This window comes from Squalius cephalus (genome assembly GCF_949319135.1).
Source record: "Squalius cephalus genome assembly, chromosome: 10".
Taxonomy (NCBI): domain Eukaryota; kingdom Metazoa; phylum Chordata; class Actinopteri; order Cypriniformes; family Leuciscidae; genus Squalius; species Squalius cephalus.
This window is the reverse complement of record NC_137131.1, coordinates 18967006-18986850: the sequence shown is the minus strand read 5'-3', so window position 1 is coordinate 18986850 and position 19845 is coordinate 18967006. Positions and strand designations below refer to the sequence as shown.

The 19845-nt window shown below is 35.9% G+C and overlaps 2 protein-coding genes across 13 annotated transcripts in view; both read right to left on the bottom strand.

Moving 5' to 3' along the window:
* znf326 (zinc finger protein 326) overlaps positions 1-4332 on the bottom strand; it is a 355597-nt gene extending 351265 nt beyond the window's left edge. For 4 of the 10 annotated variants that reach the window (XM_079883202.1, XM_079883200.1, XM_079883201.1 and 1 more), the window contains exons 1-11: positions 4181-4300; positions 3588-3634; positions 3399-3471; positions 2723-3095; positions 2371-2539; positions 2198-2214; positions 2083-2128; positions 1898-1979; positions 1421-1568; positions 1220-1319; positions 910-1040 (exon numbers count right to left, since the gene is read on the bottom strand). In XM_079883202.1, the coding sequence (XP_079739328.1) occupies positions 910-1040; positions 1220-1319; positions 1421-1568; positions 1898-1979; positions 2083-2128; positions 2198-2214; positions 2371-2539; positions 2723-3095; positions 3399-3471; positions 3588-3615 (1167 nt within the window). In that variant the 5' untranslated portion in view covers positions 3616-3634; positions 4181-4300. Of the gene's footprint in view, positions 1-909; positions 1041-1219; positions 1320-1420; positions 1569-1897; positions 1980-2082; positions 2145-2197; positions 2215-2366; positions 2540-2722; positions 3096-3398; positions 3472-3587; positions 3635-4180 lie in introns of those variants that run through there. The other 6 variants (XM_079883206.1, XM_079883205.1, XM_079883204.1 and 3 more) reach the window with 6 other exon arrangements.
* Positions 4333-9477: 5145 nt separating this feature from the next.
* Positions 9478-17108, bottom strand: lrrc8db (leucine rich repeat containing 8 VRAC subunit Db). 3 transcript variants are annotated; one of them, XM_079883195.1, is made up of 3 exons: positions 16991-17103; positions 16441-16764; positions 9478-12671 (listed from the first exon to the last, which is right to left on the bottom strand). In XM_079883195.1, the coding sequence occupies exon 3, from the start codon at positions 12667-12669 to the stop codon at positions 10144-10146; it is 2526 nt and encodes an 841-aa protein (XP_079739321.1). In that variant the 5' UTR covers positions 12670-12671; positions 16441-16764; positions 16991-17103; the 3' UTR covers positions 9478-10143. The 3 variants fall into 3 exon arrangements, with proteins under 3 accessions (XP_079739321.1, XP_079739322.1, XP_079739320.1); XM_079883196.1 differs by lacking the exon at positions 16441-16764 and having other exon boundaries at positions 9482-12671; positions 16991-17108; XM_079883194.1 differs by having other exon boundaries at positions 9482-12671; positions 16441-17106.
* Between the last annotated feature and the right edge of the window lie 2737 nt (positions 17109-19845).

Sequence of the window (19845 nt, the reverse complement as noted above, 5' to 3'; positions counted from 1 at the left end):
CTATAGCTAACACTAGACCAACAGTATATTCAGAACACTATATTCAGTTCTGTGAAACAGCAAAACCAATGTTACTCGTGAATGGAGCAGAAACATTAAAATCTGATTCATCCAATAATTAAACAGATGAAGTGTTTATGAGTGAGTCATTGAACTATTTTTTAAGCAATCGATTTAATTAATTATTCATTCAAATTAAATATTTTTAAAATAGACTGCGGCAATTACTATTTTGTCAGAACCTCTAGTAAATTACGTTTTGTTTAGTTGTATGTTCAGAATCGTGATCTCTATTTTAAACAAATAAAAAAGTGATTCACAACTTAACCAGAATCGTGCAGCTCTAAAATAAATAAATATATTAAAATAATAATATAAATATACAAATATACAGTCAAACCAAAAATTATTCAGACACCAGATATAACTTGTGATATTTTCCTCCATGCTTTACTGTGGTAGAGATACATTTATTATAATATTTCTCAGCAGATTTTTGAAGACATCGCTCTAGAACATCATAATGCAACTCGTGTTTCATTGTGATTCATCACTCCACACACAACTTCCCATATTCTGCCAAAAAACTTTATTCTGTCTTTGATGTAATTGCTTTTCAAGTTGTGGATTTGCTTAAATTTAGCTAATTTCCTGAACAATAATTTGTGGTTAAGACAATCAAAAGCTTTTTTTGTTGTTGTTGTTTTTTGCCCAAGAGTGTGTCAATGTTATTTTTTTCGTTAGATACCATCCATTTTGAAACTAAATGAAAGCATGCAGAGGATTGGTGCGCAAACGGTAGCTCGGGTGGGTCAAAAACACAAGAGGAGAATGCAACAGTATATGCATATATATGAATAAACATTAAGGTTTGGGAAATTTAGAAGAGACAGAACAAAGATACCTTACCATTTTGCTCTTGAGGTGAGTAAGTGAATGAAGATGTTGCTGTACAGAGCTGAAAACCACAGGAATATGACTGTCACATGCAACACAGTAAACCACCTCCATCCTTCTCATGTAATCATCTTCTGTCACCCCTGTAAGATTATGAAGTTTGAATAAAGTGTTAATAATCATCTTTGTAGTTGTGTAGGCTAATAAAGCCTATTTCCATTAAGTGGGGGAAAATACCTGTATGCGTTGCAATATATTTAACAATATAATACAATGTATTTATTCAATTCATATTATGTGTATTTGTAACGTTACATCATACCTTCCATTATTTTCACCCACTCATCTTTGCTTCGTCCACAGGAAAACTTTAGTTTGTGTAGAGTAGAAACAGTTTTATGAAATTTGTGAACCATGCAATCCTGTGCAATATTAAAACAGGGTAAATGTACATCAACAACTATAATACAAATCCATACAAAAACCTCAAACAATTAAAAAAAGAACATTTTAAAAGTCTTACATGCAAAAAATGTATGACCTTGTCATCAAATTTGGCTTGCCGTCTTATATAGTCAAGAGTCTCTCTGTGATACGTGCTTTCAAAGTGTTTCTCAATGTCTTTGTCTTCAAACGTGTGGAATTTACAAAAAGCACATGTAAAAGCCCACCTAAAAAAACACATTGTGAACACTAAGCTGACATAAATTTGCATTTACCTTGACATTTAATGTATTTGTACAACTACTAATGTAAATGTACAATTTGAACTATTTTGTATTAGCAAGTGAATTTAAATTCTTTAGCCTTTCTACAGATGTCACAATTCAACATTTCACTGCCTCTAAAAGGAATACAGCAGCAATTCTCAATTACTACCTCAAATAATAAATATTTGTTTTAATATTTTTATATTTAAATAATTTAATTAATATACAACCAATGAATGTAGATGTGGTTTAAAAACAAGTGATGCCTCACTAGAAATGTCAGTGTTCACCTGTGCTTATCTCCATATTTTTCATGATTCTTCTCTCGTCGTCTTCTGCGCTTCTCTCTGGTTCGAACTTTTTTGCCAAGGTCTGCACACAAATATTAACCCATGCTTGCATTCAGTTATGGTGTTAAATACAACTTTTCCCCCCCAAAATAATAAACAATGAAAATATTAAAGCTGTTATATACCATGCTCTCCAGTTGTTTCCTTGCTATTGGAAGAAAAGCAACGGTCCTGTGGAAAATAAAAACTGTAGTATCACAGGACTGATTCTATAATGCACCTTTGATTGTAGATTCTTACCTTTGAAATGTGTGGTCCTAAGAAAAGTAAACAAAGTAAAGCATCATAAGCATCAATGCAGAGCAGCATTTTTGAAAATTACAGTAAAAGAACGTGCAACAATTTAGCAGTGGAAACTTTGTTTTGCCATTTTTTAAACCATGTTTGGTCTATCAAAGCAGCACATCACATACCCACAATGCTGCTGATGCTGGGACCTGCTTTGACAATCCTCTTTTTTTTTTTAACCAACTTGCAAGGAGGCACTGGTTCCATCATCTTCCTCTTGGTCCCTCGAAACACTAGAGCAGCTGATGTTGAGTGGTATCTCTCTATGCAAATAGATGGGTTCAGACTTGAGCACTGCAGAAGAGAAGAGACAATTCAAGGTACTATACGGTTATCCGGACCACATGTGATGACCTACCCGTCACTGGGGTTACGACCAACCAAGAACGGTTGTGGTCACGTGTGGTCAGGATAACCGTATAGTACCCAATTCAACACTAAATGTCATTGATTTTGTTCAAATGATAAACTAGATACCAGACGTACCCTTACACCTTGTCCTTCAGCCTCAGGTACAACAGCACCTCTTCCCCGGTAGTTTCTGTGCACGTATGGGTGCATGTCTCTGCCCCGTGAGCCAATCGGCGCAGGCCGAGAGTGTGAGGGAGAGTACAGGCTGGAGGAATCAGAGAGATTGGAATTGAAGTATTGACTCTCTCTATCGCTGTCTGAGAATGGAGACCTGGACCTCTGGGAAGACATGGCATAGGGCCTTTCCCAGTTTGACAAGAGGTCTGCATTCCAGGTGGATGAACAGGAGTCACTGTACCCTCCATTAGAATGATCAAAAACGCTATCTGCAACTTCAGTGCTCAATGCCCTTTGTTCAAAAGACTCATAGGCACCATATCTGAGGACAAAACAAATGGTAGCACATTACAATATGCATATATATATATATATATATATATATATTTATATATATATATGTGGTTTTTTTTTACTATATATCTATATAAATTTAAAATGTTTAATTTAAAATTTCAACTTCAATATAATTTTTTGTATTTATTTATTTTATTTAGTTTTTCAAACCTTTTTGTTTATAATTTTTTAAGCATTTTTTTTTTAAGATCTTCAACAGTTTATATAGGAAAGCGATTTCTATTGCCTGCTATGAAAAGCACAAGGAAGATCTTCTGACAGTTCTTACCTGTCAGAGCTATTGGTCTCAAAGGACTCAGAGGATGCAAACGATCCAAATAATGTCTGACTGTAGCATTTCCCTGGACATTTGACAAGTGAAAGTGATTATTCGAGAATGTACCTCATTCAGAAACAATAAATACGAGACAACTGTATACATTATAGCAACATAAGAGTGAGAGATTTATGTAATTACCTGGATTTTCAGCTGAGGCCGGGAACATATCTTCTTTATCTTAAGTCCTTTAAAACAAATTGCATAACGTCATAATTAATGCCCTGCTTAAATATAGATTATTACCAGCAGGAAGACACAGCATATTAGCTGACTGCTACTGTCAATTAGCCTAAGCAGGGGAGTGTGTTACCTCCAAAATGTAAGCTTTTAATTCAATGTTATTTTAAAAAACATTTAAAAACTTCCGTAAGATTCAGATTTTGAATGGGCCTTGTGTGAATTTTGCCCTTGTGTTTGGGTCCTCTGATAAAGATTTACTTGTCAGATCAACTGAAACTGGCCAATGCATTTTGCACCATTACTGCTGTTTTGTGGTGTGTGTGAAATGTTACATTGTGTTTCTTGGCCAACTCCAGGCATACAGTCGATTTGAAACTCATCACGTTTAGTAATTAAATACAAATATCTTAGTTAAAGTTCTAAATACATGTGCAAGTTGCCGTAAATACTGAGCCCGGTCCCAATTTAAAACGTACGAATCCTTTCGTTTCAATTATTTATAATTATTTTATTTTTAACGAAAGCAACGTTATTTTCAAATGCACACTTACCACATAAACGAGGGTCAATCAGTCCTACTGCGCTAAATTAAAGCAGGTGTCACTGAAATCATTTTCCCCTGGAAACAAACTAAACAACAGTGTCAGGCAGCTTCGAGGCTGTTTTTTGGCAACAACTACTTCATAACCATTTCAAGTTGTCTTCCTCTAGAGGGCGCTTGTCGTTCACAAACAGATTTGAGACTGCCTCATTCAAATCGTTGCTGCTTTAGTCTCACTAAGACATTTTATAAAACATGCCATTTTAATCTTCTAAATGCACGGATTGATACAGACTTGCAATATAATAAAGGTAAAATAGAATTTATAAGTGTAAAACTGCCAGAGAAATATCTATAAAATTATTAAATACAGGACGTTTCCAGACAGTTAACACACCTGAGCAGCGCGGTGAAAGGTTACTATTACCTCGTGACAAGACCGTATCTGGCGCTTAGCCTAAATCTAGCTCCCCCTCGCTAGACGCTGGACAATAATTTAGACCCATCACAGAGTAACAAAACAGTTAAATGTGAGAATTGCTGTTATAAGGTACATAACCAATTCGAGAACTTCAGGCCCACCAAATTCCGCCCTGTTGTGGTAGGCTATTAGCCTCTGCTTTCTAGATTATTCACAAAAATATATTCATGAATAAATATAGTTACGAATTAATTCATATATCATAATATAAAATAGTATTCATCTTGTTATCAAATATTGCTTATTTTTGCAAAGAGCAACAAAACAATGTTTGTAACAAAGACGTTATTGTTATTCACCTCTAGAGGGAGCTTAACGACTGTACAAGGATTCGGCTGAATTGTCGAAGACCATATATTTGTTTAACCTGTAGGTGGCCTAACCTAAATAACCCAAATTATGCTTATTTGAAAATGTAAACATACAAAAAAGTTTTATAGAATATGCAGTTTGTACATTATAAAAATCATTATGCCTATGTAGAGTCCCCCACAAAGATAAACCTAACTGAATTGGGGGGGGGGGGGGCATTCCTGTATGTTTTGATAGTGAGGTCCTGTATTTATTAGAAAGTTTTAACTTTGGGTCTTGGCTTTACCTCCTCGTATACATATGGGTTTTACTTTCTTTAAGCTGTAATTCAAATTTAAATGTTTCAAACAGCACAGACACCAATGTATTTATTTTCAATATATTTATTATATTAAAAATTGCAAGTTGCAAATTGAACGTCCTTTAAAACAAAACATCTCTGATTAGGAGCAAAGCAGACTAACTTCACTCTCCTTTCCATCAAAAACAGAAAGGCTAAACCATGAAGGGATGCAGTATCAGGCTACATTCAAGGCTGAAGAGTAGCGTAAAGTAGCTTCTGAAAAATAAAAACAAAATTGCCTGCATTCTGAAAATAAGTACTCAGTTGGAATGAACAATAAGTGTACCTGGATGGACACAAATCAGGTATTTCAAAGTTAAACTTTTTGTAGGCTATAGAAATGGAACATACATAAATCTCTACATAAATGAAAACAATCTTTCATTCAAAATATCAAACAGAACCATTTTAACAGTGCAACATAGTTACATTTCACAAAACCTACAAAGTAATCTAATTTCAACTCGCGCAAAACATTGAAACCCATCTTTAGATTCACATGTGGTTATGATTATTGTTAGTCACACATGTATCAAAAATGATTTTCAAGCCTCATCTAGCAAGACATCAACAAGTCTGAAGATTCTTGAGGGGTCAAAAAGATACCAATTACAGATCAGACCCTGCAGCATTTCAAAGGGACAAATATAACACAGTGTGGGAAGAATAATTCCACAAAACTGGACAAGTCTTCTTTGAAATGTGAATAGGACAAAAAATAAAAATGTGAAGTTTGTGTCCTTTTGAACTCCTTTTGGTTTGGTTTGGTTTTAAAATAAGGAAAACACAATGAACTTTATTCCAAATTATTCAATTCATGTTAATATCAATTGAAATATTTCATTAACTGAATGGCTTGAAGCAAACATCACTTACTCTGTTGTCAACATTTTGTACATCAATAAATTTTGTTTCAACAGATTGAGCACATAGTTGCACCTCCTCTTCACAAATTAATGGCTTAAAAATAGAAAATGGTTAAGGAATATTTGGGTGCAACAGTGAAACCATTTTAGTTATAATAGCTTGTTTTCTTAAAGGTATAGTTTACCAAAAAAATAAAATTATGTCATCATTTACCCTCATGTCGAAACAACTCAAAGGGTCCAAACAACTTTCAACTACTTTTTATGTTCCACAGAATAAATAGTCATATAGGTTGTCTGCAGGACATTAAGGTGAGTAAATGATGACCATATTTATTTTTGATTGAACTATCCCTTTATATCTTGACCATGTTTCAATCATTTCAATCAAGAAAACTTTAACAAATCAACGAAGGTTCAGGATAGGAAATCCAATCACTGGAGTGAATATCGGTAACTAACATCTGCCAAGTCACCTTTTTGTGCATTTACCTCAAAAGCTGACTGCATGGGCATTCACAGCACAGATAATGTCAATTGCAAGGTAACTTAAAACACTGATTCACACAATGCAAGCATTTCCGTTACTTTTACTAGCCAGTAAGGGCTAACAGTTAAGCAGATGGTAGTTGTACACATTTACTGACTAAGATATGATTTTAGAATATATATCAGGGCATGTTTACAACTATGTCTATTGGGAGTTTTAGAGCAGCAAGGACCATGCAGTGTACACATTACAGGTCTGTCCCATCATAATATAGTGTTATATACAAAACATGCACAAGTCAAATGAGGTCACTGTAACTTATGCATTACTTCTCTAAGCCACATAAAAAGATGATGTTAGCAGGACAAGACTATTTTGTTGTCAAGACTTGCATTGCAATGCACATTATTACCATTAGTTTGTACATCATCAAATCCAAATTACATGTTGCTGCAAAAGCATCGATACATTTTCAATGCTGAACACTGTTATTACAGTTCAAAATAGTTTGTTTATAGTAATTGAATAGGTGGACACAAACTCATTACAGAAAGATGGAACAGACTGTAACTAAAGTATAAAATATACAGTTTGATCAAGCTAGATGGATATGATAATTTTGTATCAACGCAAACATTCAGTCCTCATCTTAAATTACTTTAATGCACTTTTCACTAAATTCAAATAAGAATTTATTTTTGAGGAATTCCAGGTAGACTCTTTTACCACTTATACTCAAATACAGTAGTTGTGATTAACTTTGTAATAAATGTCAGTTGTTCTGGGTTCTTCCAAACAATGTATACAATCGTTAATGGCACCACAATGCACAATGCATGTGATGCAGACTGTGTGAACAGCTGGTGAACAGCTGGTGAAAACAATTAACATAAATGCTAATGGAAAGTAACAGAAAAAAAAAGACCTGAATTATATCTACACTGTAACATGGGCAAATAATAAAAATAATAATAAATATAGCTGCAAGCAGCAATTATCGGGGCCAAGCACAAGAAGACGATAAGACATGCCAACATGGCAGGGAGTGTCAGACCAACTGCAACAATGAGCAATTTAAACATTTAAAGATGATTTTAGGCAAAATAGCTGAATAATCATATATACAGTAATTAAAAATATGATTTAACGGTTTATCACTTTTGGCCAATAGGCGGCGCAGTTACGTGATGTGGTCTGGTCAGAGTGAGGTGAAAATGACACATACAAAGTTTGGTGTCAATATGTCAAGGCATTGCAAAGATAAAGCCTGAATAGTAATTTTGGCATCATACCTCAACTTTGCTGCTGCGGTATACAAAAACTGATTTGTCAATCGACACGAAATCCATATTATTTTGTTGGCCCGGTCTGGAGATGATAAGATTCGATTTTGGTGAAAATTGGACAAACGGTCTAGGAGAAGTTTGAAAAAGTATGTTTTAAAAGAAAATAAAGATGGCGGACAGGAAGTTTGGCTTACTATGCCAAAATTGGTATCTATGTTTTTGGCATAACCCAGGGAATCTATTAAGAAATTAATAGATTAGGCAAATTTTTGCCTAATACAATAGGCAAAATTATTCAAAAGTTAATAGCATTTTTGGAAATTTTGTTATAACTTTTTACCACAAGGTGGCGCTGCCCCAAAACTTTTTGAGTACCTTCAAGGCATGGTGCCGAAGAAACATACCGTGTTTCGTAATGGGATAACAATGTATTTCGTAAAGTGTAGCATTTAATATCATGATATTATATTGTAATTAATGGCAATTTCCTTGTTTTGTTCTATAATAGCGCCAACAAGAGGCACAATCCCACAATTTTTTTCATGTGTCTTCAGAGTGAGCCCATACACGTGTGTCAAATTGGAGTTATAGATATTTATATATATAAATACATAAAAAATGACCCACACCTGATTTTGTTTGTATTTTCTTTCCACTTACTATTGATATTTTGTCATATGGGCATTAGCGTATAGCCAACGACCTATTTTCTGAACTTCCTACAGTGGTTTCGTCTCGATTTGTCTAACGGTTTCGAAGATATTGGCAAATGTTTTTTAAGCGCTCAATCACAACGTTACATAAACATTAATGCCAAACCTAGCATGTTTGGTATTGTTGAACTCGGAAAGGATTCAGGAACCTAATGAGATGAGTACCGTGAAAATAAGTCAAGCACACCCAGAGTTATAAGCATTTGAAACATATTTTTTGCCACTAGGTGGTGTTGGTTCAAAACTTATCAGGCTCCTTCAGTGCATCGTATTGATGACCCAAACGGAGTTTCGTAACGATACGTTCATGCATTCATAAAATACAGCATTTTGGTACAAAATTCAAAATGGCCAACACCTAAAATGGTCGATATGGGAAAATTGGATATCATATAGCCATTTTTCGTATCGCCGGACCAGTAGGTGGCGCTGTGCCGAAACACAGCATGTAGTCATGCTTGTGATGACTTGTACCAAGTTTGGTCTGAATGGGTTAAAGAATTGCAGAGATACAGCCTTAAGTCTGTTTTTGCAAGCGCTACATAAAATTTGTTTGCGCGGTATTCGAGAACGGTTTGACGAATCAACTTGAATTCCATAATTTTTTGTCGGCATGGTCTAAAGATGATCTGATTACATTTTTGTGAAAATCGGAGAAACCGTCTAAGACGAGTTCGAAGAAGTATGTTTATCAAAAAATTCCAAATGGCGGAAAGATTTAAGTGACGGAAAATGACGTCATAGGGTGCAATTGAATCAGCTTCAGCCAAGGAATCAGAGGGGGAATTTTAATTTTTTTTTTGTTTTTGTTTTTTTGTTTCTAGCCATTAAGGTTCAAAAGTTATTAGCATAAACATGAGTGCAACTTTGGACAGTTGGTGGCGCTACAGGGATTGAGTTAGAGACTCCAAATTTGCTATGGTGAACGTTCCGATTGTCCACAGTGTGCCAAATTTCATAACTTTCCCGCAAGTGGTTCTATGGGCTGCCATGGACTTCAATACGGAAGAAGAAGAAACAAAAGAAGAAGAATAAGAAGAACGCCAATGATTTCAAGAGGTGCCTACGCACTTTCAGTGCTTGGCCCCTAATAAAGAAGAAGAACAAAAACCCATGCAAACAGGCATAATAATCTCAAAGATTTTAATAATTCTTAAGAATTCTATGCACTATGCATAGTTAATGTCCAAAAAGTTTTATATTGGCTTACTGGCAATTTGTTTTGACCTGTGCAGAAAATGATAATAAATGTTAACATAAGCTTTGATACTGGACTCATTCTTTACACCTGGAACATCCATTCATGCCAGCAGTCCTGGATAAAATTTATTTCAATTAAAAAAAGAAAAAAGAAAAAAAGAAGAAGCAGCCTTAAAAAAATAAACAGAAGTATTAAACATTGCCTCTTGAGCTCTCTAATTCCGTTCCACTTAGAAAACCATGACTGGGCTTTAGGTCTAAACATTTCTTCCTGATTCACAATCACACCCCATTAGCAAAAGTAGCAGTGATTTCCTGACTTATGCTCTCTTTGACCTCTAGGGGCAGTGAATCAAAAAGGTGGTCCTCCACAATGAGACCATTTCTGCGCAAGAGTCGGCACTGGCCAAGCTGTGCGGGTAGGCGATCCAGGCAGTTCCCCTTCAGCTCAAGATGAGTCAGCTGCAACAACTGTCCGATTTTCTCTGGTAGCGACGTGATGCAGTTGTGTCCAAGGGATAGGTTACGCAACTTTGTGCATTTGAACAGCTGCTTGGGCACCACTTCCACCTTGTTTCCTGTGATGGCAAAGTGCTGTAGATTTTGGAGAAACCCCACCTCTGGAGGAATCACTACGATGGAGTTGTTACTAACATCCAGGTATCTCAGTTTGAGAAGATTGAATAGAGTGGTAGGCAAGGTCTCAAGTTTGTTATGTGACAGATAGAGGAACTCTAGGTTTTTTACGTGACTTATGGACAATGGAATGGAAATTATTTTATTGTGCCACAGTTTGAGGCAGTTAAGCCTTTTGAGGTGCTGGAAGCTGATGACCTCTTCAATGGTACGGATATTGTTCGATTTCAAGTCCAACTCCTGCAGGTTGGTCAAACTAAAAATTGCATGCGGTATCCTCTCCAGCTCACAATTGTGCAGCTCGAGCTCAGCAAGATTCATCATCTTTTTCAAGCTATTTAACACCAAGAGTTTAGTACCATCGTTGTGAACCACAAGTTTGATCAGGTGGGGTGATAAGTCCGTAATGTTAGTTGGGATCTTGGTAAGGTTGCTCTTCAGATGTAGGATCTTTAGATGCCTCAAGTCCCTGAGGGACTCTAATCCTATCATTTTGTTATTCTCGGAGTTCAAGTTTCCCACCAAGTAGAGTTCTCTCAGGTTCTTCAGCATGTAAACCCAAGTGGGAATTTCTGCTACATCCGTAAACTTGACGTGAAGGCACCGGAGGTGATCGCGGAGGAAACTGAATGCAGTCTGTTCGACTTTGGCGGGGCAGTGGTAAAAGTGCAACTCATGGAGATTGATCATCTGGGAAATTTTTGCTGTGATACGTGCCTCTGGGATGAGTTCTAGTTTCAGGACCTCTAAATCAGTCAGGTCAAAGACAACATCAGGAACACCTGAGAGCATGAAAAGATGCAGCTCAAGCTTATCCTGTGCATTACGAGTCACGTGTTGCCGTAGTTTCTCAAATGTCCACTCGTGGTTTAAGCTTATTTCCCGCAGTTTGTTCTCACTTACCTCTGAGAGAAAGACACCAAAACGTTTTGAGTACAACTGGTCATACTGGTCCACCATGTGAAGGAGGAAAGCAAAGTCATTCTTCACATCTGGGATGTCACTAAAACTGCTTTCTTCTCTAACTTTTTCAAAGGAATACTCCTTAAGAGGCCGTCTAAACAGCCAAAAAAGAGTGTAAATGCAAACCAAGCCATAAACAAAAATGAGGACAATGTAGCTAACGAGAAGCTTTTTCAACATGAAAGCCATGTTGTGGGTGCACTTAAATTTGGAGTATCCAGTTAAATGCTTAATGTCTGGCTCACAATCATGGTCGAATTTAATGGAGGTGACAAAGGTCATGGTGTAACACAGAATCAGAATGAATTTGACAGTTTTAATTATAGTCTGAGCAACATAAAGTTTGTAGATCAAGTCACTATCTTCGACATGTGTGCGGAATTTCCTCACTTTCTCAAAAAGTGCTTTAGCTTGCTCTCCATCTTTCTTATCAAGTATAGTCATGCTTGGAACTTCGATGACTGGCTTCTCTGCAGAAAACTTAATACTAGATTTTACAAGCATGGGTGTGGACTGATTTGGACTTCCCTCTTCACTGCTGGTTGAAAAATGCTTTGGTAATGTGGAGGCTCCCGTCAATCTCTGCTTATTCTCTTCTGAGTCTTCACAGGCTGTCTCAGACAATGCCTTGGTTGTCCAAGGGGACTCAAAACACTTCCCCAAAATAGACACAAAATGCTCAATTTTGGAACTGGTCTTTGGATACTTGAACCAAAAGTTACTGCTTACCATAAGAACAATAGTGTGAATGAGAGCTAGATATGGAAAGTACTTTGAATACCATGGGAGGGCAACATGGTAGCACATCTGATTAACAAAGACATACTGCTGAAAATCCAGATTTGTTCGTAAACCCGTAGGCTGAGGTTGCCTGACAGCAGACGACTGTGGGAAGTGTTGGACAACACTGTCGGTTTGTTCTTTGCTTGCGATAGGTGCAGCTGCTAATGTCATATGGCCTCCTCCTGTCCCTGAGCCAAAAGCTTTCTCTGGTGTCCTTTCCGTGGGCACAGGGGTTCGGTCCTCCAGCGATTCCAGAACAGGAAGACAAACCACCTGATCTTTGGTTAACTGCATGGTCCCGGCAAATATGGCCAGCATAAGCATGACCACACCCAGGTAATCCATAAAGACGTCCCACCATGGTTTCAGTATCCGATAAGTTGGCTGGATGTCATTTAGAGAGGCAACTTCTGTGAGGGTAAACATTCCTACATGAAAACATAAAAACAAGTATTTAGTAAATAGTATTATCAATGACAAATAAGAGTGTCCATGAAAATGACAAATCCTTTCCATGAATGACAAATCTTTAAAAAATCTAGTTAAAAACACATGAAATCAGCATTTTATAAACTCTTAGAATGTGGCTTTGAATACCTTGAATGTGAGTATACACATATTAAACATTTAAAAAGTATACACTTATTAAAATTTATAAAAATAATATTAAAAGAGTCATTAAAAACATTTTTCAAGGTAAACTTTTTTTTTTTTTACAAATATTATGGATTAGGCTAATTAATACATGTAATTTTGGGGGAGTCGCACAACATTATATTTTATAAACTGAACTACTCTTGCTTTGTCAAAGAGGACAAATGATTTGACATTTTAAGACAATAATGACTTGAATAAACAAATCAAGTGTCTCAATGTTACACTCATTTCTATGTGAAATACAGGCTTGACAAAACATAAGTTTCATTCTCAAATTTCATTAAATCAATGTACAAATATAAGGAGTGGCCTAATACACCACTAAAGATAACAAATGGTCCCATCGCTTGGGGAGACACCCTAGTGTCTCTGCCCTGTATCACTTTCCTCTGCACAAAGCTTGATCAGTGCTGAGGCACTAAAGCACAGCATTAGACATCCTTATTAGATTATCAGCCTTAGTGGGTGCATAATGTACTGCATGAAGACAATAGTACTGCAGTGGTGAGTCTTGCCAAAGACAATATTGTCTTTAATATCAAGTTGCAAGACTGCTCTAACATACATGCATTTTGCAGGGGTAATATTGACGAGTGGAGCTCGACTTTCACATTGCTAAGACATAGCCTAACCATAAACATTCAATAGGCAAAACCGAATGACCTTCTCACTGTCAAAAAACAATTGGCTGAATGTCATAATGATTAATTAACTTGTATTTCACTTGGCTGTTATTTATATAAATTATAAATGTCAATGTTTTGAGTAAGATGAATTCATTGCTGGATGATTGAGTTATTCTCATTGAAACAATGTTATCAGATTACATGTAGTATTACTTAAAACTTTTAATTTTTCTACCATGAGGCCTTAAGCACTTAATTTACAGCCTCTATGGTCTACTAATAAAACAAAGTCTAGACTTGCTTCACAAGACAATCACATTCCTTCCATTCATCACACCAACTATTCAAGTCACAAGCACTTTGTTCTTGGGCTTTGCCTGTCCTACAGATCTTTCGTTCAAGCCTTACACAGGCTTTGATGTCAACATGTCAACTGTAAGGAATATGTAAGAATTTAAGAAGGATAAGAAAACTGTTTAAGTTTAAAATACATTTTATTTTTTATTTCAGTCAATTAACATGCAAATTCAGTGTGTGTCACAGATGAACATCTTTAAAGGGGTGCAATCCAGTCCAAGCTTCAGTTAGCTGTAAATGCAGAAGTCCTCACCATGTATTTTCCTCTAATTAGTCTCTAATTTAGTGCAATTACACAATCGCTTATTTAGTCAAGTCAGATTGCCGTAAACAACAATTATTACTTTATTTCGTGTGTTGCCTTGGGTTAACAAAAACACTCATGATTTCTCAAAAGGCACAACATAATTATGTACTGATGCATATTACATGACAGCATAGAGATACAGTGTATTCGCATAAAAAACCCAAATTCTGGCTGGATATTCTAACATGTTGATCTATTTTGGCAGATTTGACATTTTACAAGTGTGAACATCTGTAGAGTCAATCCTTATAAGTATATCAAATAAAGTAGAAATTAAGAGCACAGCCACCAGTGAGACTGTGAAAAATATTGAGTCACCTAATAAATTTAATGCTCAAAGACTGGCAAAGTAGGGCTCAACAAGACTTCAGAGAACATCTGAGAATTGCTTTTCCCACTGCTTACCCAAAATAAGTTGCTATACACCAGTTCCCAAGATCTACAGCTGGAAGGTTACGCACGCTAACCCTATGAGCTGAGAAGTTAAGAAGGCTTGTTTTTTTGTTTTTTGCTTCTTTTAAATTGTTTTTGTTTTTTGAAGAGTCTACAATAGGCCTTTTCTGCTCCACAGCAGAAATGCAGTAATATATTATATATAAGACTATTATATATCAGACTATTGTAGCCATCACTATACTTGCATTCAGACAGGAAATGTAATAGGCTATATACTTATCACTGGTACAGATCCAACAAGCAATTGTCAATTTCCTTAACTACTCTCATCACTCAACATGATCAACACACCAGTGAACTTTACATACTCTAACCTTAACCACAACAATTAAATAGAAATTACTTATTGTAAGTTGACTTCCCAAAAGCATAAGGCTAAAGGTTCTGTGGCACCTACAAAACAACTGTGATTGATTATATTAACCAATATTCTGAGTTCAGGATGAGACAACCTGTTTGTCCAAACAATGATATGTTGGAGTGTTTAGTAAACCTGTTTGGAACGATTTGCCAATTCATTCAGCACAGAAATTACTCATTTACATTTTTAAAGACAATTTGAGGTAAACAAATGCTCTCATCTGAAAATGAATTAATTGTTTTCTAAAACAAAATATGCCAAAATAACAATTAATTTACTTATTTGAAAATAGTAAAATAATTCCTTATTTCAGAACATTCCTTGAAAATATAACATTACTCTTTATTACTATCCAATCAGTATAGATCACTTTGGATGAGCCAATAGATTTGGACTAATAAATCAGAAATGCATAACTAATTGAGGGCTTTCACTAATTTTTACCAGTCTATGGTGATAAGAAGGTAACACAACCCTAAACCACCAAAAACACAATTACCATAAAGGCTAGCCTTATTTAACCTTCGTCTGAGCTTTTACCCCGTAACTAGGTCATGGCTGCCGCTGATATTTTCATTTGCTTTTTTTAAATGACAATGCTACTAACCAATCATGTCTTTTCATGTTATCCTGCAAATTTCAGTGTTGGAGTAACCATTTATGACCTATATATATATATATATATATATATATATACACACACACAAACACACGTAGAGGTTGCTGTAGTTCAGTGAGTTAAAATAAAGTGTTGTGCAATAGTGTAGCTTATGTATTTAATGTATTTAACGCTAAATATGACCCACACCAAAAAGGCTTATGTGGTAATTAAATAGAAGCAAACATAGTGTGTATGCATATGTGTAGAAAAAAGGATGAAAGGCTGACACTTAAAGTGACTATTATGTTCACATCTGCCAAGTCAAGTGTAAGAAATCAAAGTCAGTTAATCTAGAATAGAATCAAGTTCATTCAAAAATTATGAATATCTTCAATTTGATATCAACAAATAGGCCTATGTCTCAAAAAGATATCAAAAGGAACTAGTAAATCTAAACAGGATAAATTCACACTTTTTTTTAATTAAAACTGACTTGACAACATTTGCTGTGTCAAGCACACTGTAGTCCTGCTGGATAACCTTTTGGCATTTGGCAAAAATAAGTGTACAATATAATAAAACAAATTATGTAATGTGTATTATGTAGAGTTTGTGCATGGTAACTTCTTATAAGAGACCTGAAATCCATTTAATGTAATATTAGCCTGAGCAACTGTACAATTTGTTGAGTCTCAACCAAAAGTGTCCAAAACATCTTGCTTTATGTGCTATGAACTACTCTGACAACCTTCACTAACACAACCTTAAGACAAGATACTCGACTAATTGTAATATTTCAGAAATGTATGCTTAACATAACGTTTATACTTACTGTCTCATATAAACGTCATCAAACGTCATCCATCACCACTTTAATTCCTGAGAATCTGAAACATTTCATCCACTTGTCCTTGCTGTAATGGTGACTGTCCGTTCGCATGGGAGACGTCACGCCATTGTGTTTCTATACCGGGTCACGATATGTAAACGACAATGGCTTTATTTTCCAATGACACGTAAACTGCGAGCAGAACGCGATTTACAGGGACGGGCTGGAAATATTCCCTATGAACGCAATCCGGTGTCCTGTCACGTCTTCGTGGTTCTGTGCAGATTAACGCCGCTCAGGCAGGAAACCATTGGAGGTCTGATGAGACTGTTGTGTTAAAGCGGAAAAAGTATCGGTACAAAAGGACAATTTACTAATCATTTACCCGAGAGGGCTTAATGAACATGTAAGGGTCCCCGCTCATCTCATTATTATGGTACATTCAGTGCCGCGCGCACAGCAGCAGAATCAACCAGTCTGCACCAGTTCTCTACACTGCATATCCGTCACATTTAAACCCCACACAAAGACACATTCACAGGCTGATACATACCTCAAACCAAAGCTGTCATTTTAAAAAACGTCAAAGCTTGTACTATGTCCATGCGTGCGATATGAATGAGAAATGTCTGTAATAAACACATATATATGCTGTCAAATAGAGGAAGTGTGTGGGGGCGGAGCTAAAGTTTACGGGAGGATTTACGCGCGAAACACCTGACCGGTTTTCTGAAGTTACTAAGCAACCAAACCCAGTATGTTATACTTGAACTGTTAAAGGTTTAAGTCACTTTCCACGAATAGTGTTACAAAATTGGGTCATCAGAAAAATGTTCAATTCTGTGAATTATAGACTATTATGTAAATCTGACATAAGATTGTATTTTTCGTGTATTTTCTATAGGACTTTATAGGTTATAAAACAAGTAGACACTTTATTAAATGTAAAATATATATTTTTAAAAAACGATAGGCTATGTCAAAATTGGCAACAAGGCTGTACATTTATTCTAAATTAAGCTGTCGCTCAGAAAGTGCTTATTATTTGGCTGATATATTATTATTATTATTAATATTATTTGTTATAGTGACTTGGGCAATTGGTTTGAATGATTGAAACTGATTAAGCAGTCTGTACTAAAACATGTAAGAAAAAATTTGAGAAAAGATAATAGATAATTCTTTTATAATTTTCATATTTTTGTGGCAGATTACAGACTTTAGCATTTTTTTAATTATTATTATTATTAAAATGATCATCAGAGATTATGTTACAGATTAAGCATATCTAAAATAAAGGTGGCTGAACATAATGTTTATGGTATATCAGCTAAATGTTAAAAACTCTCTATACTTTTTGAGTTTGTCACCTTAGATGCATAGAACGGATAATATTTAAAATATACAATTATATAAAAAAAAAAATGTAAACATGAAGTGAATATAAAGCCTAGTTATTACCAGACACCAGAATAATAGGGGAAAAACTCACCTTATGCAGGTAAATACATGCCTTTGCAAGCATTCTGTGTTGTTTATATGTAAATGAAATCCTTTATGTTTTACAAATGAACCATATGGTTGCAAATAAGATTAAAGAGACTTTGCCTCCCCCAGCCCACTGGGCAGCCAGGTCCTGCTGAGCGGTTGTATTTAATTTCCACATGAACCTTTGGTGTGGGTCATATTTAACGTTAAAGTGCAGGTGGTTGTGGATGTTTTGTTTGACTAAGCACCTGCGTACACACAGATGGAGACAAAAGACAGATATCAGAAAACCTCACAGATCTAGTCTTAGAGTTTGATCGAAACAGAGGGTGACAAGGTGAATCCCACATTCCAATTTGTGCTGCAGGCAGATTCTGGGTATGAGGACGTTTCTTGGCACTCAAGCTTTTGCCTTTTCAGCTACTGTGAAAGACTACTTGTTATACTAAGAAAGACTGACTTGGCTTTAGCTTTGATGACTCGTCTTTAAATGACAATTAAATGCCCAGTTTCACAGACAAGTCTTAAGCCTAGTCCCAGACTAAAATGCATGTTTGAGCCGTGTTAACTGAAAGCAACTTGCACTAACATATCTTCAAATATGTCAGTGCCATTGTTTTGTCTCAAGATGCACACCAGTAATGTTTTTTAAGCTACTTTAATGTCCTAATTTAACTAAGGCCTAGTCCTGGCTTAGTCTAAGACCTGTCTGTGAAAAAATGATAGACTGTGGAACAGCAATTAAGATTTTAGTTATGTTTAGAGTTAGTTATGTTTATGTTTATTTTGCATTCAAATCAGTTTTCCTCTAATCACAACTTTGCAAGTGTCCTTTTGCTTCTATTCACAGCTCCACTTTGACAGCTGCTGCACCTTGCCTTTTCATGGTTGAACGGAGAGCCATCTTCTCTTCAGGGTAAATTTTCAAGATCACACTGTCCAGGGTCATCAGCTTGTCAAGTTTATAAAGGCTTGAGGTCTGCTGCAGAACTTTCTCATTCCTTAATGCAACGCGAATCACAGACCTGCAAAAATTTTCCAGACAACAGATTGATGAACTTACTCATTGCTATTGCAACATGCTCTATTTTGCACTAAAAAACTTGCTAAAATATTAAGTTATTAATAATAATAATTGATTCACTCCCAGCAATACCGACGTGGTCCCCTTAGGGGTCGCGACCCCCTGGTTGAAGGCCCTTAGAGATCTTACTACATTTGGATTGCATCCGAAATCACATACTTCCCTATTTTTTCACCCTAGTACGTGAAAAACAGTATGTGACAAAAGTAGTATGTTCGAAATACCCAGATGACCTACTTCTTCCAGCGCGATTCTGAATTGTGCATACGATGAACACTTTACTATCCCATGAGGCCACGGGAGAGGATTTTTGAATGTCAGTGAAGCGACTCAACAGACGCTGGTAGGTCACGTGATAAGGGCAACATGGCGAATGTAGTACATACGGATTACATACATACATTCATTCAATATTGAACATACTTTTTTAGTGGTCATGAAGTAATTACTTATTCAAAATAAGTACCTACTCAAGAGAGTCTCCGATTTCAGACGCAGCCTTGGTCCATGGAATTCTGCATACTAAGTGGTGACAAGGGATCAGGCAAGAGTTAAACATCTCCATCTTGTTGGAAAAATAGTGTTGTACTCTCTATTTTAGGGTGCAAGTACTTAGCCGCCTGCCGATCTTTTCATAGTATTGTGTTTCAGGATGGTAATTATACAAGATGTGTTCTAAATAAAGGCATGTGCTGTTCACTTTCAGTCATAGTTAGAAGAGATGCCACAAAAAACTGAAAGCTGTAACAATATTAGTATCCAATTAGTATGCTTATAGTTATAGCTATATAGCTGCCCTCTGCTGATGCATAAAAAACTTGGCCTAATTTGGAGAA